This window comes from Drosophila erecta, unplaced genomic scaffold (assembly GCF_003286155.1).
Source record: "Drosophila erecta strain 14021-0224.00,06,07 unplaced genomic scaffold, DereRS2 tig00000000-arrow-pilon, whole genome shotgun sequence".
NCBI lineage: Eukaryota > Metazoa > Arthropoda > Insecta > Diptera > Drosophilidae > Drosophila > Drosophila erecta.
Genome location: NW_020825194.1, coordinates 11,512,590 through 11,539,585, shown reverse-complemented (window position 1 = coordinate 11,539,585; position 26,996 = coordinate 11,512,590). Strand labels below are relative to the sequence as shown.

Below are 26,996 nucleotides of genomic sequence, written 5' to 3'. Positions count from 1 at the left end.
GATGGCTCCATGACGTCACTGTTGACTGGTGAGCGGTTTTTTGAAATTGCTCCCAACTTCAAATATAGATTTGTGATTCCTGCTATTTATAAAATTTTGGCGATGCACGCATGCATGTCGCTTATTCCATTTTAGAAAGTGCGCCGCATCTTCAGTTTGTTCCTACCGCTCAACTTGAGTGAGTTGTGCACCGAGCAGCAATTAAATGGAAAATAAAAAGAGTCATTTAAAGGCCAAAACGCTAGAACATTCAACCGAAAATAGGTTCAAATGAAAGCACGCAGTCTAAATCTAATTCGGTCATGTGGAATTGGAATTTTAGTTGCCCAAGACTCCTCTCAACGAAGACATCGAACCACAATGGATGCCAATGGATACTAACCGGATACTAGACAATCGCCGAGTGATTACGAAACAAATCAAATAAACAAATCCGACTAAGAGATATGCAAAAAGTGAGTAAGAAAAAGAATAATGTTCATTGTGGCTCCCATATGATAAGGCACTCAAATCAAAGTGCAAGTTTGTTCCCCTTTTGTGCCTGTATTTAGATTTCCACTCTGTTGACAGACTGGAATTGGAATGTGTTCTAATTGTGTCCATCATTCATCGCGTCGTTAAGGCGATTGTCAAATTTGTATGTGATTTGTGAAGTTTCAGCTGTCGGGGTTCATAGATATGAAGATATTAATATGCAATACGTTTGGCATTAAGGGGAATTTAACAAATTTTTTTTTCAGTTTTCATCGCCATAAAAATAAGGTTTTTTAAATCATCTGAAATGTTTTGCTATCATGTTTATTATCAAACGTATTTAGTTCTGGTCTTCAACATACAATAATAGAGGCACGTTTAAACAGCATTAATGTCACGTCTTCAGATTGCACTTTAACCTAAACTAGCACAAACGCTTTGTGCTGATATAACTTTAAATAATCCATCTAAACCATGCGGAAGTATTTATAACAAAGTATTTATAACAATGAATTTTTTACCATTGAAGTTTTTTCCGAGCTATCAATGCCATATCATATCTATATCATACGTATACCGAATTAATATCCAATCAATCTAAAGTTGCGATACCATTTATTTCAGTGTTTTGTTATTTTGACCAAATACGAGGCGGGTGTGTGCACATTTTGATTATTAATAACAAGCGACTGACTGGTTTGTTTTTGTTACGAATACGGGAACCGGGAGGAAAACATCTTTGGCTTTCAATAGATTGACTCTTCCGGCTTTGCGTCGGCCATTCTTTGGGGCACGCACATAGACCCGAGCTTTACCACCCCGTAACCCCAAGAAGTGCATGAGTAAATGGCAAAGCTCCTTTTAATTAAATGGAAATGGAGGCAAATGTGAAAGAGCTTGCGAAAGCTCGAGAGGCCGAGTTAGTCAATCGGTGTCCGGCCGAAACGAAAGATCTCTGCTATCGCCGAGCAAACGAAATTTACCTAGTATAGAACACTTCTTTTCATTTACTATTTAAATTGATTGCAACTAATTAATATACTCCCCAAACGAACCGAACATAACTCACTGCTATTCCGACGAACTTGTGTAACTACTTGAAATTATTGCGAACTTCCTGTGCGAACAGTGTTAATACTTGAACAAAAATATAGGATACTTTGCTAAACAATTGTCGAAGAAGTGCTCCACATACCGACGATATTCTATTTGGTTTGTGCGCGAAAAAAGTGTATTGAAAATTAACGTATTGACGTCATTACACTGCAAGAAACAGTGGCAAGCAGGCAGTAAATAAACTGTTTACATTACAACATTGTCGGGCGAGTGAGTGAGTGAGTGGATAAATAAATACAGAAGTTTAAGGCACGCCAACTGTTGGTCTACGACGCCCAAGGATTTCAGAGCTAATGGTGCGTATACGTGATCTTCAGTGAATCAGCCAAAAAGCAAAAGACTGTACACTCGACGGCTGTCCGACTCATCGTTTGGCAATATTTTCAAATTGATATATGACTGAAAATATACATACTTAAAGAGCAAAAAAGAGACTTTCATCTGCCCATGTGGATGGCTGTGGATGTGGATGGAAATCGAGTGGGTGGCTTCGCTCGAACAAAAACCAATCCCATCCAAGCCGGTGACACCGAGGCTGTGATGTCACCATGGCGTGTATGTCGACCCAAAAACACTTTATTAACGAGTTGACTGGGGGTAGCGGTTTTAAATTTAATTAAATTAAATGCAACATGAGAGCCATCATTACCCCAGTGCTTCAGCCTACAGAAATACGAAACATAAACGTACAATCGTACAGTCCTACACCACAAAATAAGTGTTACTTATAATATATCGAACACTGTGCAACAGTGTAACATGATTAAGGGTAGTATTTTCCACTGACTTATTTAAACTGCATAAGTTTTGTTTCAAGATTCCAATGGTAATTTCAGAAAGTTCACACAAACAGAGCCCCAGAAGTTTTTCCCCCTCGACTTATAATTTATATTGTTAACCAAACAGTAATAAACTTTGGCACCACCTACTTTAAATCCCTCCCCATTAACACCTAATGGAGCGAGCTGGAAAAACAAATCACATCCCAATTAAGCGCCATAAGGTTGCTAAGTACACACATCTGTCGCTCGTATACTGTGTATATAGATCGTGGCCTTGATAAAGATGATCGGACAGAAATCTCCGAGAGCATTCTATGAACATATGAACTGAGGGCCTACTCGTGTGTGCACCTCATACAGTATATATAGATGGTATAATCTTTGGGGCGGATGTGGGAGCAATGCTAAGAATTCTGCTCTAGAACAGAAAAAGTAATGAAAAGCGGTTTTATTGCGTGTAAAGAGCCCCAGAGGGGAACCTCAAAAAACACATGTACATATGTACATATTCTGTTCTATTCCAAAGGCGCGCCTCATGACGTCATTAAGAAAGGCCATTCGGGAGCAGTTTATTTGGAAAGCCCAACGCAATTGGCGTTGTAAACTATTTCCCAGTCCCAGGGTGCCTATATGTTTCTTTTTTCATTCATGTGTGGCCCGACCCGTTGTGGCGAAATGAAGGAAAAAGCTTTTCCGCTGAAATCAATAATGGGGGAAACTTGTTGATTAGTTCAGCCCAGTGGAGAAACGCGTCGAAGAGTCAACGGCTAAACAGAAGCCATTGAAATGCTGACAGACAAAGGGGAATCTTTGCGATTCTGAAGAAACAACCTCCATGCGGGAAAAGACTCGGAATTCTGTATTCTTTTTCAAGGCATATCTTTTATAATAAGTTGAATAAGTTCTTTTTATGTCATTCATTTTATAAAGCCTTTTTATTTTGCTAGATGGTAGCAAACTTCAATGTATACTTTATTTCGAACATATCGTTTACAGATTGAAGAGAATCCAACGATGACCAGGTGAAGTATAGCAGGGACTTTCGGCAGGGTCGGAGTGCACCGCATATGCAGTACTTGAAAAAGCAGAAACCAAAAAAAAAACGACGGCAACATTTTTATATACTAAAGTTACATAAAAATGGCTGAAAACCAAACAAAAACGACCTCTAGCAAGGGATGTAATATGAGCAGGACCGCCCATATCCTGGCGCCCCACAATGGGACTGTGGGCCGCCGGACGGATCCTGGCTCCAAACTCAAGGAGAGCTTCCAGACGGAGAAGCACGATATCGAAGACTGGCAAACGATGGCCAAGAACAAGCTGAAGCGCAAGAAGAAACTGAGCAGCTCCCTGACTTCCGTGGGGGATACGGTGAATCAGGAGAAGCGCACCCGCATCGAGGGCATCCAGCTACATTGTCGCGGCAAATTGCGACCCAAGGATACGCAGTCCTTTGAGGCCGAGAAGGGCCCATCTACAGCATCCCAAAAGCAAATGGGAAAGGCAGAGAAAGATCGAGAACGACCCGTAATAATTGGTGGCGTAACTACCACAAATGTGATAGCAGCACCTCCACAGAGGATCAAGAGGAAGCTGCAGGAGAACATCGACACTATCCAGAAGCTAAACGCCCTCACGGAGCAGCTGCGTCTGGAGGTAAACGAACTGAAGTCCAGTCTGATCACTGAACGCGGTGCAGTGAGGGCCTTAAGGTAAGTCCATTGATATATACCAAAAACGAACATGATCATTACAAGTGTCCAAGTATTTTTGCACTTTCACTAGCTGAGTAACGGGTATCTGATAGTCAGGAAACCAGACTATAGCATTCTATCTTGTTTTAAAAGACAATCTTTATTAAATACGAACAGTTGTGCATGGAAACCATAAATGACCTTTCATGAAAATAACGACTGACAATCAGTAAACTCAGAAATTTAATCTGTCAACCAAGAAATGTATATTCATAATAATCAATGCATATGTAAGATTATAAATCTCGCTACGTATATTTTAATATTTAATAGAGCATTCAAATATTATTGGTGGTGTCATTTGATCATCTTAACATATGATGATATTATATAAACTATATGATGATAGTCACACTTTGGTTATCTGATCTTTTAAATGTGTGTAGACATTTAATATAGCTTATCGCTCTTTTTGACCCAGGGCTCAAAATGACGCAGATAGTCGGCGATGGAAGAGTGAAGTAAAGAAGCTGCAGCACACGCTGGAAATTGCCAAGAAGAGCAACGGTATAAAGAAGGCCATGGAATCGGGCCCAGAATCGAGTGGTGCTCATGTGACCGCCGATGGCCTCATCAACTATGAAATCCAAAGACTGACTAACGAGATTGCCGTGCTGAAGGAAGCGAATCGAAACAAGGAGGAGAAGACCCAGGTAAGTGGACGCCACATCATCACAATCATCCGCATCACATTGCATGTTGCATGCGATAGTTAGTGCCGCCGCTTTGTTACCGCCAAATTGTAGTTGTGGGTCAAGTGCTCCCAGGCCAGCACAACACATGCCATCCCGATCCCCACCAGCCAAAGAGCGAATACGGCATGGAAATGCTGCAGTTTGAGGACCACCGGCTCATCATTGCCACTCCCGCGTCGACGGTTTACCACCTTCACTCCCGACTTAATAAAGGCGGAGTTCATGATGCGATCCCAGTATCGCTCGAATCCAAACTCATGCGAACTCCGGATCAGCGAGTCCAGGAAACCCAAGTAGGGTGAACCGTAGGGAACGATATACACGGCATGAAACGGCACCAGGCAGCTGTTCATCAGGTGGAAAAACGGACGACCCAGGTGCATGTGCACACGACTGTTCACCTGGAAGCGGGCGATGTGATACTTCTCCAAATAGGCAAATCTAGGAAAGCAGTTTTTATGGAATTACTGACATCGATCCACGTAAACACATACCTTATGTCATTGTTCCTCATCATTTGGTACATCTGGGTGTCGGAAACTTCTAGCATTTGTTCCCGAATTCTGGACTCGTGCTTGTGTCCCAGGGTCAGGAAGTGCTGTATGTGCTTTACGTGCCTCGGACGAATGATGATGTGATAGTGGGACCTGGCCAACGCACCCAATTGGTTTATGTCCGGCAGATAAGGCTGGAACACCATCATGCTGGTCAGATTTCCCTTGAACGCCGAGCATATGAGCAGTCCAAAGTAAAGCCAGAATATCAGGAACAACCGGAGCGAGTGGTTCAGCGGAATCCGGGTCATGGGCATAGTCAAAGCACCGGCGAATAGTTGCATTGGAACCCTACCCACTCCAGATTTCAGGATGTAGCAGAAGACATTCGCCACCAGAACAGAAACCAGAATTAGAGCCCAAACTAATGAGCCAAATGAACGAAATATGTTCCAGAAAGTGGGAGCAGTCTTGGCCTTCGGGACAATCACGCATAGATCATCACGCATGTGGGATACCGTACTCTCCGCCTGTTTCATGAAGGTATCCGGGACCAGGAAACGGATGTTCATGGCCACATCCACGTACTCCTTGGCCACCTCAAGGAAACATATGTCCGAACTGAGATTGTGGTTGTTATACGAGTGCGGACGCGTTATCATCATGGTCGCGTTCAGTCGCTCAGCCACGTAGGCCGCCAGCAGGCCATCGGTCCCAAGGATAATTCCCTGCCTGGAGAAGATGGCCCTCACATCGTCCTTGTAGATGCACATCCTCAGCGGTTTCCTCTGCATATTGGGTATGGCCTTTGGGAAGAGCTGCTCTAAAGTTGGAACTTCATGGGGTTTATTGTCCACTGGTATCAGATAATTGTCCATAAACGGGTTGTACCGATAGGCATTTAGTCGTCCGTCTCGCCAGTAGAGGATCACGATGTTCAGCAGCCAGATCTTCCAGAATTGCCGGAAACTGGCCCGCATCCAAGCATCGGAAACGGTATCCGCATCTCTGACCAAGAGAAAAACATGCGATCGGTGCTTGGCAGCCGATTTCTTCCGGATAAGTGAAAGCTCCAGTGGTTGTGATATGTTTGTAATGATCATCACCATGTACATGAGTATTCCATCATCCTTGACCGCCTCCAGTGGACTGTTTTGATTCCTGAAAAAAAAATATTCAAATACTTATAGAAAATGTAATGTGAACGCCTTTCAGTATTGTTATGCGATTAAATAATCAACTTACCTGAGAGCTATGTACGATATGTCGCACTTGGTCACCTCTCTGAGTATCTGACCCGTATGCTCGTGGAAGGTTTGATTCTCAAAGTAGACGAACAGGACCTTAATCCGCGCCTGGCAGAGGATCTGGCTCATCTTGACCATCAGGTTGGAACTTTTCTTCATATCAACCGAAATGCGATTCTCCCCTGTTCCGGCCAAATTTGCCAGGATTGCCAGGAGCAGGATGGATGGCCACTGGATGTGCATTGCAATGCCAACTGTTTGAGCAGAAGGATGACACCTTTGTTTTTATACCCAGAGCCAATTTCGATATAGCAATTTCCCTAATGCTTGCCATATCGGCAAGGTAAATATTATGCAATATCTTCTGCACTTTCATACCCTGTAAGGACCTTTTAGAGTCTCTGCCTACAGTTTTCATTACCTAATTAACAGAGAAACATTGTTTGCTATACTGTTTCAACTTCAGGTTCTGGTACCCTCTTTAATTCCGCAGAATATGCGATGAATTTGAAATGGACATATAACTCAGTAAAGTGAAAGTCTTTGGGTGTTTGTTTTTTTTAATATTTTCGTTCTCTTCTGTTTCTAAACTGCTACGCTACAAAGGGTATGCGATTCTTCGACTGTGGCAAGAACTTTCCTTTCCCGCTTTTTGTGGCGTTTTGTGTGTTTTTGTGTCTCGTTTGGTTAATGGACGTGTGCGACCTAATCGCAAAGTGCAAACTAACAGCATGGATTAACTTGCTTCTGGTGTCTCCCGCTGCTTGGAGCCCCGTATCCAAGAAGTTGGCAACACGCAAACATGTATGATTCGACCATTTCTTGCAGATTATGGGGCAGGCTGATAGACTCAAGGCTGCCGATATGCGGCAATTGAAGAACGCGTACGAAAACCGATTGACTCACATACAGAAATCAGCCAAAATTGAAATAACACGTTTGGTAAGTTGTGCGTAGCGGCTGCTAACGGGTCACCAAAAGTTGGCTCGAAAGAAGTAGAGGGAGGGGCGGGGTAGGCGAAGCGGTACGGAACGGAACCCGGCGGTTCAGAAGCGGACGGGCAACTTTTCATACCACCATTGAAATTCATACATGCATTTTGAGTTTGCACAGCAAGAAAACAGGTCATATTCAACTAGCAGATATAAAGTACTCATATTATCAGCTTTATATCGTGTTGATTTAACGTTCATATAAACACTTTTTGTTATTACAGAGAGAGTTTAAATTATGTTGTTTAAATTAGCAAAACCATATACAATTACACCAAACTAATGGGATAAGGTTACCTAATATTTAATCCCCGTAAAAACATACACAACAAGTTGATTTTAAGCTAAATATGGTTGAAAGGAGACACTAAACATTGGCTTTCATAAATATTAGACCAATTGTGGTTGAAACTGCCGTGTTTTGGAAAAGGAATGCTCATACGTATATCTCTAAACTTCATATGTGCAGTCTGTGGTTAATTAATCTCTGCAACCTATTGTTCCAGCTAGAGGAAATAAAGACCAAAGAACGTAATATAGGACAACTGAGGAAGGACTTGCTGGCACTGCAGAGTCCCAAGAAGCTGAAGCAGAATGAAGCCAAAGTGCCAGCGACTACGAAACCCAAAACGAACCCCAACGAAACGAGCCAAAAGCCAAAGAAACCCACTACGAAGCCAGCGGGAGAAACAAAAGCTAAAACCGAACCAGATACAGATACAGATATATCCGAGCAAAATCCCATACGCCAGGCTCAAGTTGCACCTGAGGTGAGTCTGTATTTTGTTTCTTTGGCCTTTTTCTTTAGCTTTTTGGAGTGGGGGCAGCACTTGAACTTGCCGGAGAGTCGGGTTAAAAGTTAAGAGCTCGGCCAGATACAGTATCTGTAGCTCGGGACGCAAGTGTATCTATGTATCCGTCCGCTGTCTGGTGCCCCAGTATTCGAGTACTCGAGTATCTGTATCTTTTACCCCTGCGGTTATGCACTATTGGCATGATCTATGATATAATTTTGCGTTAGTTATGAGAATGGCAAAGACAACAATCGCCGCGTCGATAAGCGGTGGGCATGAAAAAAAGTAAAACGAAAAAAGGGAAAAAAGTGAGAAAAAACCTGCTGCGGCAGTTGCAGCGTTGCAGCGTTGCAGTTGCAGCAGCGCAAGTGTTGCAAGTGGATCGCCGGCGAGAGCGAGAGAGAAAGAGCGATGAAGAGAGTGGAGCGGACGATTCCAAGCCGGTTTTAGCACCACTCACTCACTCACTCACTTTCTCTCCCGCCGCTCGAGAGTTTACCGCTCGCATGAATGGCCGTCAGTTCGGTTTTTAAGTTCGCAGCGGTCGCAGGTGTCGCAGGTGCCTCAAAGATACATATATGTGCCCCTATATAATACAAAATCCTATGAGCATACAGCCAGTGAAGTGCACAAATCAAATGGGTATATATCCGAGTTCAAGCGGTGCATAATCAGGTGAAATTCGCGGCCCAGAATCGGCGCGGTTTTCAAAGGGGCGCTAATGAAAATCGGAGTATATCGGGGTGCATTGTCTGATTTTCTATGCCGAAAATGAAGGAACCAAATGCCACACATTGATGTGTATGCATGCCGTCACAAACAATCGCTGCCTTTTGAATAGGAAAACCGATTCGCAGTTTGTCTTTCTCTTTGGCATTGTTTAACGCACACGAAACCATAATTTCACCGACTTTGCACTATAATAGTTTAGTGAAACATGCCAAAAACGTTCAAAATTAATTGCCTTTCACACCGTTGCCCCGTCTTCTCTCTTTCTGCCAACAACGTGCAATTTGTGGCCATATAGCCGCACTACGTTCCAGTGATCGAATTCGATTTTACAGTTCATTAATCTCCCCTGCTTTATTCCCCATAATTGTTTTATTGCCGCCAAAGTAGTCGAGAATTTGTTACATCCAAAGCCAAGATCCCGAGATCAGCGAGCCGTAGCATCTGGAATGGGTATGGATCAGATTCGCAATCGAAATCGGGGCTCGCATCTGCCAGATCTCTTTAATCCGCGATCGGATGTCGGCCAGTGCGCCAGTTTCTAGCAGTCGGCGGTTTCATTTGCATAGCGAAATAGCAAAATAGCAAATTGCAGCAGCAACATCATCAACAATCGGTCAGCGATGTCATCCAGCAGCAGCAAGAATTAAATGCGGCATCGATAAATGCACCCAGAGAAAAAGTGTATACCAAAAGCGTTAAAATAGCTGCCTTTTAAGGGTAACAGCCTGGGGAACCTTTTAAGTGTGTGTGCGCAATTAACTGCCCCATAAAATATTTTATTCATTTAATGACACCCAAAAGGTGCAAGTCACATTTTTGTTACCTTTAAAATATAAAAAGTATATATAATTAGTGACAAAATGAACGTAATATTGGTACCTTGCGAATGTAGTTATAACGACTGTCAAACAAGTTAAAATGTGGTTTAATCAACTGCAAGGGTAAAATTTCCGTGGTAGAAGAAAGGTCTACATTTAGGGGCTAAAAACAGACAATTATCATGATTCTACATTAGGAACAGAATAGATTTGCAGTAGCCAAGGTGCTGCCGTTGTGCTATTATTTGCTGCATGCATATTGATCTTTTCACCTTATTGATTGATGTTTTCGCCTGTGTAGTAGCCACCTAGCCACCACTCTCGCCTGCAAGTTAAGAGTCTTTAAGGAAAAGTGTGTGGTTGTGGGGAGTGTGTGTGCACACCACCAATTGGGGTCAGTGAAAAGCTTTTAAATGTTAACGCTATTTTAAATACGATACGTTGCTACGAGTATGACTGCGCCGCATCGGCCTGCAAAAATTTAGTCATCCACAACTTCCCATCGCCATCGCCATCGCCAAACGACAGTAAAAGCTATGGGATGGAATTGGATGGGATGGGATGGGATGGGATGGGATGGAATTGTATGGATGGTAATGATGATTGTGATGATGATGTTGCTAAAACAAGACGCTAGTCGACCAATATGCAAAGTAATCACAACACAAAAAGTGTGCAGACAACAAAAACTAGAAAAATAAACGACATGAGAGAGAAAAAAGGGGTGTGTGAAATGGAAATGTGAACCATATGCAAATCGCGGATCGTTGCCGGAATGTGTCTATAAATTTCGATGTTTTAGTGAAATTACCACGGTGAAAACTATTCGCCATCAAAGAGACGAAAGCTTGAAAATTGCGGCCAACTGTTTTTGTCAACCAAAATCCACACCTTCATATGCGGGAATAATGCATAAATACGCCTGACAATGGATTACTACTATAACCGGAGGGATGTCAAGGTAATTGACCAAAAGCCAAAGCCAGAGCAAATATATACTCGAACAAACATATACTCGTAGTATGAGCCATTAGCTGATTCCTATTTCTGGTAGCACTTGTTACTCATTTCACGGGCATTGCTCATACGACGCGTACTCCATAGACAATTAGTTATGTGTGGGAAATCTGATTTATGGGAATGGAATGGTGGGGCGTAGTGCTCATACACCTGTCAAAGTGGCGCCTGATTTATAGATTATGACTCGAGAATTCGCCGAGCGAAGATGTTCTATTTAAAAAGGGAAAGGAATCAAATGAGACATGGTTCACTGTTCAGATTGGTGTTTCCGCTCTGCCAACTGAAGGTTAGTTAAAACTAATGATTTTCGGTGGCTTTTGCAAACCAATTTTAACTTTATTTGTACACTGAATACAATAAGGGATTCGGTAACTTCAATAACTTTGTTAACAACTCTTCTCTGTAAAGCAAATTGCTTGCAAAACTGGGTAATTTTAAGACTCCGAACTTTTTATACAAGTATCAATATAAAACTCCATTTCGAAAGCTGGCACCAATCGCAAAACACACTTATTAAATTATAAAATGTAATGCGTAGTAAGCTGCACGAAAAGCGAAAACTGGAGCTTATCGGCCCCAATTCAATCCACTTTCAAAAACCATTAAAAGATCATCTCGGATGATTAACTATCAATCGGCTATATCAAAAGTGGTTTCTGCCTGACATTTCTGCCACACGGCGTCTATAAAATCTTGCAAATTTTTGAGCACAAAGGGGCCATCATCAAAAACAGTTGAGGCCGCGACGGATGAATAATTACCTCTCTGTGGTATCTCAGATCGAAAGGGAAAGGCTTCCACTTCGACTTCGACTTCAACTGAAGTGGGACTTCGGTCGAGGAAGTCGGCTATCGCCACAGCTGGACACTCCGGATAATCCACGGGTTCGCTGGGCGATATCGATGCAAATTAGCGGACGCAATGCATATATGTCAACTGGGCCCCACAAGTCCATTCATTAGTTCAATTAGCTTATCCCAGCGGCGGGGAGTTGCGCTTGGCTGGCCCTACCGATACCATATACCATATACCATCTGCAATACAATATAATTCATTAGCGCGTATAAACTTTCGCTTTCGCAAGACCAAATCAAAGCAGTGCCTTTGTGCAGAGCCAAACCTGAATTACAATGCCCAATGCAAATATAAGAAGATACACATGCCTGCTAGTTGGTACACACAATTGGGGTCAATGGAGTAGCCTTAGAATTGGTTCAAGTTGATATCGACGACACAAGTAATTGAAGTTGAAAGATAAAGTGAAGTATCTGATCGATCCGGAGGCAACCCTACGACAATGCTATTAGCTTGGCCATGGCTGTGGCGATGCCTTTTGATGCTGCTACACGTAATCGTCCACGTCCACGTCCACGTCCACGTCCACGGACCGGGGGAGTCGAACCCGGAACGTTGGAGCTGCAGATGGAGTGGCGTTGCAGTGGCAGTTGCGCCGATCGCAGTGAAACCTGTCTGCTGTCTGCGGAAAGGAAAATCATTTCACACAATCACAATCACTTGGCCCGCGGCTTGTGCAAACAAACCGACAGCGAGACATAAACACACCCATGTGCATCCGAGTCTCCGCGTATCTGAGTGTCTTGGTATCTGAGTGTCTGGGTATCTCTGCATCTGGGTATCTCCGCATCGTATATGGCTCAGCAGGTTGGCTGTCTGCCGACAGATTTACAAACAATCCATCGAGCGTTTGAAATCGACCCGATGGCGCATCTCCGTCTCGCAACGTCGACGCTGCATTTAGCGCAATCTGCATGTGGCATCAATAGAGCCATCAAAAAGTCCCCCTGAATAATGAGGCTCGAACTTCAGGTTCGTGGATTGGAATTGTGGATGGGATTGGGAATGGGTCCCGGAGCTTCAGACACTTGCTTAATCGCCCCGAGCACGTTGATCGAGTTCGTTAACCGGCCGTTATGCAAAAAGTTCTTCTGGAATCGATCCAAGAAATTACCATAACGGTTAGCTCGGTCTGGTGGTCAGTATCGGTCGGCAATCTCGGGGCCCGGCTCTTCCACGGCAGCCGATAATTTCAATCGAAGACGTGCTGGCATGCGACACCAACGCCAGCAAAGGCAACTCCATTTTGGCCCCACACCCGGGTTATTCACGCACCATACGAGTACAAATGTCCCTCTGCACTTGGAGCTGCTAATCGACAGATTCATCTTTAAAACCCTTCCAGGAGTAGCATAACTGATCCAAGAACATGATTCCTAGTGAGACAAAAGTGACATCGTTTATATCAGCCAGGCAACAAATGTAAGAGTGTGAAGATCTCAAGATAGTTATGAAAGACTGGAGACCTATATACAGTGCAGTCCGGACTAAGTGATCTAAGGATTAGCTCTGGGTTGCTGAAGTAAAGTCGTACATGTTTTTCCCAGTGTGGTCGGTTGTGAAATGAAGCGATGGTCGTTGGTCATTGCACTGGACGCACTTGGCTCTCTGGAAACCTTTGGGCATACGTGCCTATAGCTCGTTTCACAATTGATTAATGATTTCTCCGGCCCCAAACACAGGCACGTATGTATGTACAAATGCACAAACGTATGTATGTCCAACGAGACCCACAAATTAGCATAATGCAGCATTATGCGTATAATAACACTGCTATTATGGGTGTTATATAAAACATGCGATTGACATGAAAGTAAACATAACTGGGCGTTGCTTGATTGGAAAGTGATTTGGCTTTTTGAACTGGGTTCGGCTTGGATTGCTTGATTTTTGAGTTAAGTTGGCGTTGGACTGGGCGGCTAATTAGCTGACAGCTGGCCAGATGGATGGCATCGTGACCATGAAAGTCGTGATGCGACCCGGCGATAAAGCGAAATCTTTTGAATGGTAAATTCAATAGTGCGTTGAGTTTCGTGATTCACGACGAGGATCATGGCTGGTACAGTGGATACAGTGAAGTGGATACAAGGCACCGCTGCCTTGGCCCAGCTAATCTGCGATTCAAACGCACCTTTCTGATCTCTCGACCGTGTCATTGAACCCACTTTTGGGACCCACTGTGGCACCCATTGTCCGGATCAAAACAACCTGTACCTGTCCATAATGATGATCGGGCGCTTTTTGAGCGAAAAGTGTGTCTGTGGCAAGAAATCAAGTCATAACTGTTAACACACATGTAAAGAGCACACCGCGAAGCGGAGCGTTCTTTTCAAACTGCTTGGTTCTTATGGCCCCCCTTTAAATAGCATAAGCCACATAATAGCACACACATGTACGCGCCACGAAGAGCAGATAAAAAACAGATTCTTTTGTTAATTGCTTTGTCCATTCTGGGCCAGGTCGCCCGAAGAAAACGTGGGTAAATGGAGTGATAGAGAGTGATGAAGTGGCGAATAAATGTAACTGTGGCACGACATTTTCTAATTTTTCCCCATCCATTTCCCGCAGATAACCCAACTCAAGAACATTGAGCTAATCAACAATACGAAAAATGCACATAAATCAGCGCTCGAGATGCGCACAACAATGAAGAGCAGTCAGCCAAATGGATTGGATGATGCTCCTACGCGGATGAGGGCCCCCGACGAGATGAGGGCCACCACTTGGATGACGACGCTGCTAGGCAGCCATAGCCACAGTCACAGTCACAGTCACAGCCATCCGGCAGCAGCCAAGTCGAAGGTGAGTGCCTCATGGCATAGAAATTGCGTCAATTCTGGCATTCGATTAACCGCGCTCTCCCTGCCTCCCAAGGATCCCAATTCGGACACGGACTCGGCTCTGTCCTCGGCCCCGCCCTCCATTAGCCCACAGCCGCCCTCCAGCGGATCCGACAGCGGCGTGATTTGGCAGACAGTAAGTACCGCGGTCTTGGTTTTTAAAAATACATCACAAGTCCATCAGATACTGGGCATGAGAATTTCGCTTTGAGTCGAATGATTAATGATAGCCCAGGTTAATGATTTAACCTAACTAGGAACCCAGAGAAAGATCATCTTAATAACTCTTCAACTCTTGAGATATATGTATTTGGGTTGCTTCCGAAATAAACACGAGACTATTTATTTCCATTTAGATTTATAATTATTTGATAATACTTTAAAAGATACAAAACAATAAGTAATTAATGCTAAGATATTAATTCTTATTTAACTCATATTTACATAATTACAATTTGATCATTGGACATTAAGTAGAGGACACACTAGATTAAGAATATTTGTGGAATGCTATATTCCTCTAACTAAACTTCATAAACAGTTATTATGTTTGAGTTTAAAACGATGTTTGTGAGATAGGCAAACAAAAGATATCAAGACTAGATCCCCATATTAAAGCACGTTTCGCAGAGTTGACGATAGTTTTCCAGATAGTTTTCCCACCGTTTCTAGAGCCGTTTCCTTTAGATCTTAACTGAATCCACCCCCGTTCTCTTGCAGCTGCAGGACCTGGACAAGCTGCAAAAGGAAGCGGAAATGTACCAAAAGGAGAACGAGCGCCTGCAGACGGAGGTGCAGCTGATGAAACAGGAGCTGGATGCCGCGGAAAAGGCGGCGATGAGCAGCGGCAAGAAGCAGGCTCAGATCGGGGAGCTGATGCAGCGCATCAAGGAGCTGGAGGAGAAGCAGTCGGGCCTGGAGGACGAGGCCAGCGAACTGAGGGAGCAGAATGAACTCCTTGAGTTTCGCATACTCGAGCTGGAAGATGATAGCGATAAGGTAGGCAAACGGCACCCCCACCACAGAACACGATTCGCTCGAAGACCAGTTTGCGAATCCACTCAAACGAGTGACTCACTTGGCTCACTTGGCGGTTGTTTATGAATGAATTGAGCCATTCATTCGAGCCCGACTCGAGTTCGCTCAGAGCAAAGCTAGCGTTGTTGGCCAACTTGGTGTGCCGGAGTCTCTTTTAGTTTTGTTTGGCATCTAAGCCAGCACGGAAATTGTTTTGGCTTAACGGCAACAACAATCTTTCTATTTTCCAATTGAAATTGTTTCACTGGAGCAGCCGCAGTTGATGGCTAGCTCATTAGCCTGTGTTATAAAATATTCAGGAATTGAAAACTGTGGTTAAACTTTCCAATTGTAAGCGACTCCATCTGCACATTGACTTCATGTCACTACCTCAATCTGTGATCAACGCCTACAATTTTCGCCAAGCTAGTGTTGCTTCTTGGCCATGTAGACGCTTTCGTCTAAGAGTTGTTTTAGCCAAATCAGTGTTCAAGCGCTTAAAACGCTACTTATAAGGGTAGCGCCCTAAGTGGATCCCATCTACGAGTCTTGTTATACTTATGAGTGTTTTGTCATTGCTCATAGACAACCAAATCGAGCAAAAGGCTTTGTTGGCCCCGCACCTTTGTGGTGACCATTAAATGGAGCACATAAAGGTATATCGCGGATGGGTGGAGCTCCGAAATTTTTTCAATTCTTAAAGCACCTTGCTCAAATTAGCTGAAAGTGACTTTTAGTGCATTTATAAGCCCTAGAGATAGGAGTGCAAAATATAATCTATTTTGTGGTTGCGAAAAGCTGAAGTCGGATCACAAATTTTTCTGGGCTAATACTACTGGGCTAAAATTTTGAAAGAGGTATCTGCAGTTCGATGCCCCAATGCGTCAATCATTTCTGCTGCTTTTCAGTTTCGGTACGCTTAATTTCTAGAGCCGAACAGTTTCAGCTGGCAGCCAGCAGCCAGCAGCAGTGAAGTCGTTCAGCTTGAAAAATCCAATCCACTCGTCTAATTGCAATAACCAAAAGTAATTATTCGAGCAGCCAGCAAAGTGAAATTAGACGCAGATTGGTGTGCACATGGGAGTGTGTCAGTGGTGGCAGTGGAGCATTAAGCCAGTGTTAATTTGCCTAAGTAACTGTTAATCAGCGGATTATTTCTAATCGCATCACTCCCAATCCGATCTGTTTCGATCTAGATGGAGAGCACCTGCGCGGGCCACTGCCAGAGTCTGCAGGATCTGCTGGAGCAGTCCGCCCTGCAGCTGGAGGATCGGGACAAGCGCTGCTTGCAGCAATTGCTGCAGTGCGTCCAGCAGCTGGATCTGGACGCCATGATGCCAGGCGATCAGGTGTGTAACGCCCTTGGTCCCTGTTATGTTGAAATCTTTTCCGTATTCACAAACTCCACAGCATAGCTAGCATATAAATGTTTGTCAGTTATTCGTGGAAAGGCCTACAGACTTTCATGTTGTTGCAAACATATACAACCCGTATATTCATTGAGTCCCAACTCACTATTTGCATTAACCTTGCTTGTTTAAAAACCACATATTTTCTATTTTTGGCCAACGAGATCACTAAAATTCCAGTCTTATTTTACTCCCGTCCACACAGAACCGCACGGAAACTCCCAGAAGACACAATCCAGCACATAGTCACAGCCACAGCCACAGTCAAAGTCACAACCACAGGATCGTAGCCACAGTACAGCCGTACAGCAACTGCGCCACGCCCACAGCGCCGCCCACGCCAAGCAAGAGGCACTGCAGCCAGGTGAGCTCGTGGCAGAGTAGCAGCCTTAGCGAGAGCGGAGTATTCGTGGAGTGCGATCTGCCCTCGAATCCCGTTGGCCATCCGCACCTGCAGTTCTACCAGGAGAGATTGGAGCAGCTGGAGGGCAAGCTGCTGATCTACGAGAGCAGTGGCGAGACCCAGGCACGGCACCTGGCCCAGAGACTGCAGCGGGAACTGCAGCTGGAGAAGGATCTCAAGGAGCTTGTGGACCGGGTGGAGTTGCTGATCGAGCAAAACGCACAGTTGGAGGAGGCCAAGTGCGAGTTTGAGGAGGCCGAGAACGATACACGACTCCATTTGCAGCGCAACGAGGTGGAACTAGAAATTCTGCGTCAGCGCAACGTGGAATTGGAGTTCGGCAAGGAAGCACTGGGCGCCAAGTACCAGGATTGCAGGGCGGAGGTACTAATCCTGCGAGACGATCTTGTGGCAGCTGAAACCCAGCTGGAGCACCTGCAGGCCGAAAGAAAGCAAGCCAGAAAGGAGCTTCAGGATCTGCGAAAATCGCTGCCCTTACTCCTGATCTTCCGCTTGTTATCACTAGCCAAAATGGGCAACGAGATATCGTCCCCGGAAGCCAGCCCCCGCCTCTCCTCGGGCTACACATCTTCCGTCCATCAGGATCGAGACTCCGCTTCCAAAATCCATACCGCGGAGTATGGCCTCGGTCAAGCGGGATTAGCCGATTCCGGCGAGGGTCGGGAGCTCGTTTACCTAAAGGAAGAGGTCAAGAGCCTGCGTGACCAACTGAAAGAGCTGAATGCCCGGCACTACGAGGCCATGGAAACGGCAGACTCCCACTGGGTGGATCTGGAGCAGCAGTACAAGGAGCGCGAGGAGGCCCAGCAAGCCAAGGAGGCCAGCCTCAAGCAGAAGATAACCCAACTGCAAGATTGCCTCCGGGAGGATTCCCGGGCAGCGACCGAAAAGATCCAGCAGCTGGAGGAGGGGGAGCTGGCACTGAAGACCTGCCTGGTCCGCATGACCAAGGAGCATCGCGACCTGCTCACCGAGAATCGCACTCTACAGTGCAGCCTGGAGAGTCTGATGGCCAAGATGGAAGTGGAGGCGGAAAACAAAATGCCCCTGACGGAGGCTCTGGAGAACGAGAGGCGCAAGAGCCAGGCCTTGATGGATGACCTCAGCTTTGCCAAGAAGGTGCAGCAGAACACCGAAGATCAGTTGAGACAGGAGACGGATGCACTGCGCACCCAGATCTTCAACATCAAGAAGGAGTACCTGCACATCGAGGTCACCAACAGCGAGCTGAAAGAGGAGGTGGGCACGCTGGAAAACAAAATCCGTCAGATGGAGACCCAGATGAAAGATTCCGAGGAACGGGCGCGCTGCCTGGAAGATGAGCTGCGCACCAAGGAAGAACAATGCCAGCTTTTGGAAAGGAAGCTGGGTGTTATCCCCGAGGGCTACAGCCTGGCCGATGAGCTCCACGATAGTCCTGCTAAGCGGGTCAAGAAGGATGAGGTGCCGAACCTCCAGGCCGCCAGTCAGGGCCTGGGCGTGGCTCTACTCGATCTAGCGGTGAGTCTGGAAGTATTATGGACTTTACTGTACCTTATTACTCAATGCCATTACAGGGTCATGATTTTGATCTGCCCCTCCACAAGGACTTCCAAGCGATTGCTTCTAGTGTGAAGCAACTGGCGGATACGCTCCTCTCACAGAGTCCGTCCGAGGTGAGTCTCCAATCCAAAACGCCGGCCAAGCCAGGTGGTCCGGAAGCAGAAGGCACCAGTTGGGCTACGGTCCAGGATGCCTCTTCAGAAAGAATATGTGGGACAGGACTGTCAACTGTGACTAGTATAGAAAGCCAGGGAATTCAAGAAAGTCAAGATAATCAGGTCGTTCCAGAAAGTCAGGTCGATTCGGACAGGGATCTCGTTAGCAGCAAGAAATCCAGTTATGTTAGTGTCCAGACATCCTCCTGCCGTCCCAAAGGTCGGGAATCAGCTGGCCAATCAGACCAAAAATCTGAACGATACCTTGACGCATCGGATAGCCCGGTGGATCTGCAGGTAGTTCAACCAGCGGAAGAGCAAGCGAAGCACATAAGCGAGGTGCCCTCTTCCATGGGGCAGCTGTTCGATGAGGTGGATCCTGTGGATCAGAAGCATGAACCAGAGCCCAAAAGGAAAAGCAACAAGCGGGCAAAGGATAAGAAGCAGAAGCATCCAAGCCCCAATTATCGCCAGCGAAAAATACGGCGTTACCTCTTCCGAGGAATTTTCCGCGCCCGTACGCGCAATGGCCGATCAAATCGGACTCTGGGCTTCCAGCTCCAGCAGAGCCTCTCCTGCAGCAGTTTCCACTCGCTATTGTCAGTTCACACGGCTCACACGGCCAGATCAGGAATTTCGCGGCACTCCCTTCACGCTGAAGTGGTTAATCTTGATTGGGAATCGCTAGCCAAAGTATCAATTGTACAAACGGAGGAGGTGAAGAGCCTGGAAGAGGAGGTTCAGGTCACGGCGGAGTGCAATGAACAGGAGGTCCAGGTTCAACCAGAATCCGTTGAGTGTGGAACGCAGGCCGATGTGGGTGTGGAGCAACGCCTGCTCCTGATGCCTCTGAGAACCAGGTGCTTCGTGGATCTGCTTCAGGGCGCCGTAGACGGATACTTTGATGTGTCCGCCTTCCGGACGCGTCTTCTTCACTTATGGGAAGACGGAGAGGATTTTCGTGAGCACCTAGAGTTCCTGCAGGACATGTGGACAGAAAAGAGTCATCAGAAGTCGGAGGAGAGCTATGAGGGATTTGTGTCTGCTCTGGACTGTGTGCAAAACTTAAAGTTGGCCCTTAAGCCCGCATCCTCGGCGCTTCTGCAGCAGATCGAGCGGCGAATCCACACCAGACTGCTGCTCTTCCACAACCAGAAGGCGGAGTCTGAGTATTGCTGCACTGTCTACATTCCTGTGGAGAGGAGCAATTCCATGTTGTCCAGGGGTGCCAAATAGCCTTTATTTCGATGTAAATAATCCATGCATAAATGTAAATTATCACTGACTGTCCCTTATTTTGGTCTCCATGAGGGATGCTATATGTAAGCTCTTTGGATTTGGATTCAGCATCAATAGTGCCCTGAGATTATTTTCTCTGTATGCAGTAGACTGTTTTGTCGGGTGATTCATATTGGTATCAGATTACTCCAAATTGTTTAAACGTTGAGCATTATGATTGGCGAATTTGAAGACGCAGACATCTTCCATGACTGCCGGAGTGACGATGAGGAGACTCCAGAGCTGGATGTGGGCGGTGGCGATGAGGTGATCTGCAAACAAGCGCCTCGCTTCGACGATCCTGTCCAGATTCGGGCTGTTTTGGAGCGGGCAGCCACTGCCACACAGCGGCTGCTGAGGTGCTATGGAGGCACTGATTGCGTGCCAACTCGTCCTTTGATGACACGTTTCTATCCGGCCACACTGGAGGTCAGTGCCCGTCTTCACACGGACGACAAGTGTCCCTGCCCCAAGGACAGGCAGTGCAAGCTGATGGGCGATCCAGTGACCCTGAAGCTGCCCATCGAACTGAATCCGGAAAGCGGCCAGGTCAAAGTCAACATCTTCCAGCCCAAGTCGATTGGCACCTTTTGCGGATGCAATGCACCTGCAAACCAGAACAAGGCGAAGAGCAGGAGATCGAGTGTGAAGTGGTCCAACAAGGATGAAGTATGTCGCGATGGCCAGAAGCCTAATCAAAGCTCGTGAATCCTGGAATTTTCAAAAGCCATTTAATGGTTTTAGCTTAGTTATTGTTTTTTCTCGAAATTCGTTGGTGACTAAATTGGTTCATGTCGAGAAAAATGCGTTTTTTTCAGTGGTATATTGGGTGTTAGAATATGTATCTTTTAAGCTTTCACTTGGTTTTTGCTACATACAAAGAGATTGAAATCCTTATATATTATTGACTAGCAGGCGGTGCAGTCACTTTTTCACTCCTGTCACATTTTCGCTCCACTTGGCCCTTTGGAATCAGTATTTTAGACAATCGAGCAGGCAACACACACTGAAAAATTTAATGTTAGCTTAGAGCTTGATTTGGGGAAAACAGTTCTAGCACTTTCAGCGTGATGAACGAGGAACTCGCCAATCCGCCCGTCGATCCGAGCATCGCTCAAAGTGACTATTCGCGTGGTCGGTTCCTGAACCAGAGCTCCATGACACTGACTCAGGGATTCGACTCCACCCGGCTGCTTTTCAGGGGCGAGAACTTCCAGCAGACGCGCAGCGAACAGGATTACTTCTTCGACTGCCAAGAACCGGGTGAGAATTCGCCGAGGGAGGGCCGCAGTGCCACCAGTCGGTGCAGGCTGGATGATCCGGCAGCGATACGAGAGGCCCTGGAACGGGCGGCCAATGCCACTCAGATGCTACTCAAGAACTTTGACACGGCCGGTGGCTGGAATCAGCCGTGTGCCGTCACCCTGGAGTTGACCGCTCGGCTGGTTGACCCCAAGAAGGGTCGCGCTGGTTGCCCGCTGCACGGGAAGCCAGTCACCGTCCAGATGCCGCTGGAGTTCAATCCGCAGAGCGGGAAGGTGGCCAGGTGCCAGCAAAGGAAGCCGCCGGCCGTCAGGAATCAAAAAGAGTCCATCTGCCAGTGCCGCTCGCAGCAGCATATGCGTTCCGCTCCAAGGGCTCCAAAGCCCACCTCAGGTAAATCCGCCAGCGAACACTTTCGTCCACGTGAATCGCAACAGCTAACCGAAGGGACCGCCAGTTCGATCTACATGGGAAGCTGTGGGGATTCAACATCTCACTATACCCGTTGCGCTCCGGCCACTTGTTCCCGCTGGCACGACCCGGAGGCACGGGAGGTGATCTCTATATGCTACTTGCCCGTGCAAGACATCGAACCAGAGCCCGTTCTTATACCAGAGGCACTGCCAATTGAAGAATCGGAGGTGGAGCTAGTTCCAGAGGCCCCGCAGGAGCACTTGATAATCTATGCTCCAGAGCCGGACCAGCAGTCCACCGAGTCGAATGAATCCGATGAGCTGTTGTCTAGCGAGGAGGAGATATTAGAACCGCAACCGCAGGAAGAGACGGGACCGCCGCCGCAAGAAAGGGCGCCGGGTAGCAAGCGGTACTACCTTGCCCTGCCCCAAAACAAGGAGTTCTCCAACTGCTCGCCCTGCCGCTTCGATCCCAGTCCCATTATGGACGAGGATGGCAATGTTTTTTGTCCCGGCAACTGTGGCTGCTGCATGTGTCCGTGGAAGAAACGCTCTTTCGCTACTAACAAAGAGCACACCAATGTCAAGGTTTGCCGCTGCGTACAGCGCGGCACCATCTTCACAAAGTTCGAGGATCGGGAGGTCTGCAGCCAGACCTCCTACTTCGACTTTTGTCCGTGCCGCGAAAAGGCGGAGGCCAAGTTCTTAGAGTTGTACCACGTTGATATGTGGTCCCGTCCGGAAATTACGCGGGGTCGCGAGATCCGACTTACGGAGATCAGGGAACTGCTCGTCCCCACGAGCCATCCAAACGAATAAAATGTGTTTGCCCATCGAATCAAATCGAAACGAATCATGTGTGTTCTAGCCGGGGAATCGAGCCGAAACGGTTTTCGGTATCGGTATCGGTATCGGTTCGGTATCGGTTAATCGGTATCATCTTTTCGTGCCTTAACCGGCATAACAATGTTAGCGTGCTAACTTTTCCTGCTGACCTGTTTTCCTAAAGAATGGTAATAATGTATTTTCCATTCTATTTCAATTTGTTTCCATCTTCCTTTCCTTCGCTTTCAAGATTTTGGGAACTCTATTATTTATTTTAGCAGCTGTGATTCGAAAACAAGCAAAAAAGGGTTTTTATTGGACACTTGAATGATGCACTTGAATTGATGTTTAAAATCCTTGTTAAGTATTTCTTGTATCCCATTCATTTCATCCGTAGAATGCCCGGCTCTGATGCACATGCAGCATGAGCGACAGTCCGACAGCAACCCCAACTCCCGCCAACAACAAACCGAGGAGTCCCACCTGAGAGACCACTGGAAGCCGTCAAAAACCCAACAGTCGCAACAATCTGATTGTGAAGACCCCCGTGCCAAGCCTTCGCAGACGGAGGACTCCTTTCTCCGGAAACACCACACCCCCTGGAACCTGGACAATGGGCCGTCGTGCTCATGCGCGGTAAAGAGGTCCAAGTCCGCCGATCCACCAGCGGTTAAAGGCACGTGTGCGTGCAAGAGAGATGCCCATCCATGTGGGCTGGGTCACCAGGAAAAACCCAGCTCGAAGAAGCCCTCCTCCCACAAGACATCGGGGTCGGGACCAGAGCACGCTCCCTCATTCAAGAGTGCTTTAACAGCTTGCACCAAGGAACTCCTCGATCCCTGCACTTGTGGCTCCACCCCACCATACTGGGCTGGTCAAAGCAACTTGGTATCCGGACCATCCTACAGTAGGGCAATGGACCCCTCCAAATCCTATAAGAGTTTGAGCACTCTCGCTCCCATGCATGAACCAAAAGCATCTAAAGGCAGCCTCGGTCGATCCAAGAGTTTGGCCAGTCTGTCCAGTAAACCTAATCAGCCAACCCAGAGTGGCGTCACTTGGTTGTCCGCCTTAAAGGATCCGGAGAGTGAATGCTGCCCTGCCAAAGAAAAGCCGTGCGCTCCATGTACCTACAACGCTACTCAGACTAATCAGGATCCTTCAATGAATTCACTTCCTCAGAACCACCGAAATTACCGCAGTATGACATCCAAGTCCAGTGCTTCCAGGCCGACCAACCCGTGCAATCAACCCTCCTTTGGGGCAGGCGATGAGACCTCGGCCACCACCCGATCCCAGTCGGTCGTAGGCATGGTCACCTGCCTATGCGGATCGGATCATCAGTCCGCCAAGGGCTTTGTGTCGAGCCTGGCCGATCGGGAGTGCGCCGAGTGCGCAGATAAGATCCAGATTGTGCCCTGCCCCTCCACAAGAATACAGCATCCATCCGGGTTTGCCCAGTTCAACGATTGTCAGAACTCGCAAGTCGACCCCAGTCCCTCTGCGCGTTCCAGGAAGGTGAGCGTTAAGGGTCACGAAGAGTTTTGCGACTGTGATGCTTCTGATAACGACTCCGAGTTGTCCGATCCAATCCAGACCAGTCTTCATACGCACAGGAGTCTCTCCGGGGGTAGTTGCCTGTGCAAAGGCGACGCAACTCCTCCGGAGGAACCCGCAAAGCTAACGTGTGTCAGCAAGCAATGCCAGTGCTCTTCGAAGGACGACCTTCGTGGGATGCAGAGTGCCCAGGCGGCCACTGGCTACCAGACACCAGAGGATCCATGCGGGAATAGAAACATGGCCTGCTGCTCGCGAAAAGAGCGCGTCCTCATACTGATGGAAAAACTCACCAGTCCTGGGTGCGATTGCGGGGTATCTCGCCCCTGCCTGACCAAGCAACTTTTCCGGGAACTGACACTGCTCCTGAGATCGGAAAAAGAGGATGCAGTTGCTCCAGCGGATGAGGCAAGCCCGCCATGTCTGACCTTCGATGAGTGCTGTACGGCCCAACATGATCGCAATGGCGAGGAGGATCCAGTCGAAAAACCCCTGTCAAAGAGGGAGCTCCAACGAGTCGAGTGCTTCCATCAGCTGGAGGAATACCTCTGCAAGTGCTTCCTGCCGCCGGCAGAACTTCAGATCCCTGAGACCGACATCTATGCCTTCGAAGTGGATCCAGATTTTCCACCAGAACCCAAGCCGCCAAAATCACCCCAGGAAAAGGACAAAATGAAACCTTGTCAGTGCCCGGAGCCATTCTTTGACATTGGAAATGCACTAACCTGTTCAGGCGATGGTTTGGATGATGACATCTTCCGTGACTGTGAGGACGACGAGGATGTTAAAAAGTGCGACTGTAAGGATGATGATAAATTAGCCACGGAGCCGGATCTCTGTCAATCTCTTAAAGCATTCATCGACAAGGAACTGCAAGAAATTCTTGCGGAGGAGACCAATAAGGAAGGCGACGAAGGCGAAGAACCAAAAACACCTACCACAGTACTCAAGGAAATCTGTGAGAGACCTCCAGTCGCGGTGCTGCCGGAAGAAGAAAAATCCGACAAAATTGAGTGTCCATTTTCGGGCATGGTGTCCTGTCCTCCATGGACCACACAGCAAACGGACTGGGCAGCCTTCCCCTACAACTTGGATCCCTGTGCGCAAAAGGAGTCACCTAGCCCGGCGCCCAAGGGTCCACGTACCGGACTGTTGCCCGATGGACCTCTGTCACCCGATGTGAGAAACCTCTGCGAGCAGCTGCTCCGAAAAGCGCTCAGGGATTGTGGACTATGTGGTGACGATGGAAGTTTGTACTCCTGCGAGGATGATGCATGCGAAGTGTGCGAGCTCGACTGCGAGGAGTGCCCGGAAGATTGTCCGTTGGAGAAATGCGAGGAATGCGATGACGAGTGTCCCCCGGAAGAACAAGGATGCCTATGCTGCCACTGTCGCGCTCTCATATGCGACGAGGAGTGCAAGACGGTTTCCAAGACCCTGCGCTCCGGAATGTGTGATCCACTGTGCGAAATAGTGAGTTCACCAATCGTGTCATTAAAAATGTGATGTATCTATTATCTTTTATCTCGCAGAAATACTTCATAGACTCGATCATCGTTGATATGCATGCCATGGACTGTGTGCTCGGCGACAAGCAAGCCAAACCAAAGGTGGGACACCCATTGTCTTGCATAGTATCCACTTCCTTAATAATATTCTCTCATTTAATACCACAGCACATTAAGGCAAAAGAAACGCCTCCAAGAGGTGGACCGGACGACAGCTTTCCCGTAAAAATTACGGGCATTTGCGCTTTGGGTGACACCGCCCTCTACGTCCGATGGAGTGTGGAGGACTGTCGCGCTATAGCAGGGTATGAGGTAAGGGAAAAGTGCTTCAGATGTTAGGAAACGTTTCTTGATCGATTCGCGGCTTTCCAGATTTACATGGATGGGCATTTGAAGAACCGGTTCTACAGTTTTCGTCACGAGGCCGGAGTTATCACCAATGTGGATGTGACCAATCCGCACCTGATTGTGCTGCGTGCCCTGGCGGTGGGGCAGGAGTTCCCCGGCGAGGGTCCTGGCAAGGATGGGGCCCAGGACTGCGGCTGCCAGGAGATGGCACTTGCTCATCCCGAACTGAAGGCGGGAGCTCAGAGGCCGTGGTCGCCCAGTTTCTTCTATTATGATCCCAATCAATTGCCGCCGACGGAGGGCGTGCAATAGTGCTAGTCAAGAATCATATATATCGAATATCGAATACCGTCGGATATCAACGTTATCGGAACAAAGGAGCTGAACGCTCCCTCACTTCTTAGCTTGTACATATAGCGTATTTATATGTAGTGTTTGTTAAGAGTTCTTTACCTGGAGAATACCAATTGAAATTATCTGTACGTAGTGCTTTTCATAGTGCCTTAAATCGTAGTACTAGATCGTAAGCAAAGATCAATGCATTGTAAAGGAATTGAAAGCTCCATTCAGATGGCACGTTTAAGTTCACAACCAAAATCACTTTGAATAAATGAATCTCATTGTTAGAGATGAAAAAGTTA

At 47.0% G+C, this 26,996-nt stretch overlaps 5 protein-coding genes across 11 annotated transcripts; 4 read left to right on the top strand and 1 right to left on the bottom strand.

Moving 5' to 3' along the window:
• Positions 1-9: 9 nt before the first annotated feature.
• On the top strand, positions 10-23,428 carry LOC6552642 (intracellular protein transport protein USO1). Of its 6 annotated transcripts, none has more exons than XM_026976084.1 (12): positions 10-455; positions 3,369-4,087; positions 4,551-4,782; positions 7,394-7,507; positions 8,064-8,327; positions 14,345-14,578; positions 14,651-14,752; positions 15,337-15,615; positions 16,830-16,982; positions 17,248-18,966; positions 19,023-19,121; positions 23,340-23,428. In XM_026976084.1, exons 2-12 carry the CDS (start codon positions 3,513-3,515, stop codon positions 23,352-23,354), a joined length of 3,786 nt encoding a protein of 1,261 aa, XP_026831885.1. In that variant the 5' UTR covers positions 10-455; positions 3,369-3,512; the 3' UTR covers positions 23,355-23,428. The 6 variants fall into 6 exon arrangements, with proteins under 6 accessions (XP_026831885.1, XP_015010038.1, XP_026831886.1 ...); XM_015154552.2 differs by lacking the exon at positions 10-455 and adding an exon at positions 1,365-1,886; XM_026976085.1 differs by lacking the exons at positions 10-455; positions 7,394-7,507 and adding an exon at positions 1,365-1,886.
• On the bottom strand, positions 4,531-7,316 carry LOC6552641. Of its 2 annotated transcripts, none has more exons than XM_026976090.1 (3): positions 6,579-7,316; positions 5,319-6,479; positions 4,531-5,265 (listed from the first exon to the last, which is right to left on the bottom strand). In XM_026976090.1, the coding sequence occupies exons 1-3, from the start codon at positions 6,806-6,808 to the stop codon at positions 4,842-4,844; spliced, it is 1,815 nt and encodes a 604-aa protein (XP_026831891.1). In that variant the 5' UTR covers positions 6,809-7,316; the 3' UTR covers positions 4,531-4,841. The 2 variants fall into 2 exon arrangements, with proteins under 2 accessions (XP_026831891.1, XP_001980907.2); XM_001980871.3 differs by having other exon boundaries at positions 4,798-5,265; positions 6,564-6,597.
• On the top strand, positions 20,416-21,239 carry LOC6552643. Its single transcript, XM_001980873.3, has one exon. The coding sequence runs from the start codon at positions 20,616-20,618 to the stop codon at positions 21,147-21,149; it is 534 nt and encodes a 177-aa protein (XP_001980909.1). The 5' UTR covers positions 20,416-20,615; the 3' UTR covers positions 21,150-21,239.
• LOC113563753 lies at positions 21,360-22,960 on the top strand. The gene has a single exon (XM_026976091.1). It carries the CDS (start codon positions 21,512-21,514, stop codon positions 22,934-22,936), a length of 1,425 nt encoding a protein of 474 aa, XP_026831892.1. The 5' UTR covers positions 21,360-21,511; the 3' UTR covers positions 22,937-22,960.
• Positions 23,341-26,996, top strand: LOC6552672. The gene is made up of 4 exons (XM_026976089.1): positions 23,341-25,972; positions 26,032-26,109; positions 26,176-26,319; positions 26,380-26,996. Exons 1-4 carry the CDS (start codon positions 23,354-23,356, stop codon positions 26,665-26,667), a joined length of 3,129 nt encoding a protein of 1,042 aa, XP_026831890.1. The 5' UTR covers positions 23,341-23,353; the 3' UTR covers positions 26,668-26,996.

Coding starts and splice junctions, on each gene's coding strand:
- LOC6552642 (XM_026976084.1), top strand. CDS start 3,513: ATGGCTGAAAACCAAACAAAAACGACCTCTAGCAAGGGATGTAATATG. Junction 7,508..8,063: donor AAATTGAAATAACACGTTTG/GTAAGTTGTGCG, acceptor CTATTGTTCCAG/CTAGAGGAAATAAAGACCAA. Junction 14,753..15,336: donor GCGGCGTGATTTGGCAGACA/GTAAGTACCGCG, acceptor GTTCTCTTGCAG/CTGCAGGACCTGGACAAGCT.
- LOC6552641 (XM_026976090.1), bottom strand. CDS start 6,808: ATGCACATCCAGTGGCCATCCATCCTGCTCCTGGCAATCCTGGCAAAT. Junction 6,480..6,578: donor GTGACCAAGTGCGACATATC/GTACATAGCTCT, acceptor TTTTTTTTTCAG/GAATCAAAACAGTCCACTGG. Junction 5,266..5,318: donor ATGAGGAACAATGACATAAG/GTATGTGTTTAC, acceptor CTGCTTTCCTAG/ATTTGCCTATTTGGAGAAGT.
- LOC6552643 (XM_001980873.3), top strand. CDS start 20,616: ATGATTGGCGAATTTGAAGACGCAGACATCTTCCATGACTGCCGGAGT.
- LOC113563753 (XM_026976091.1), top strand. CDS start 21,512: ATGAACGAGGAACTCGCCAATCCGCCCGTCGATCCGAGCATCGCTCAA.
- LOC6552672 (XM_026976089.1), top strand. CDS start 23,354: ATGCACATGCAGCATGAGCGACAGTCCGACAGCAACCCCAACTCCCGC. Junction 26,110..26,175: donor ACAAGCAAGCCAAACCAAAG/GTGGGACACCCA, acceptor TTAATACCACAG/CACATTAAGGCAAAAGAAAC. Junction 26,320..26,379: donor GCGCTATAGCAGGGTATGAG/GTAAGGGAAAAG, acceptor GCGGCTTTCCAG/ATTTACATGGATGGGCATTT.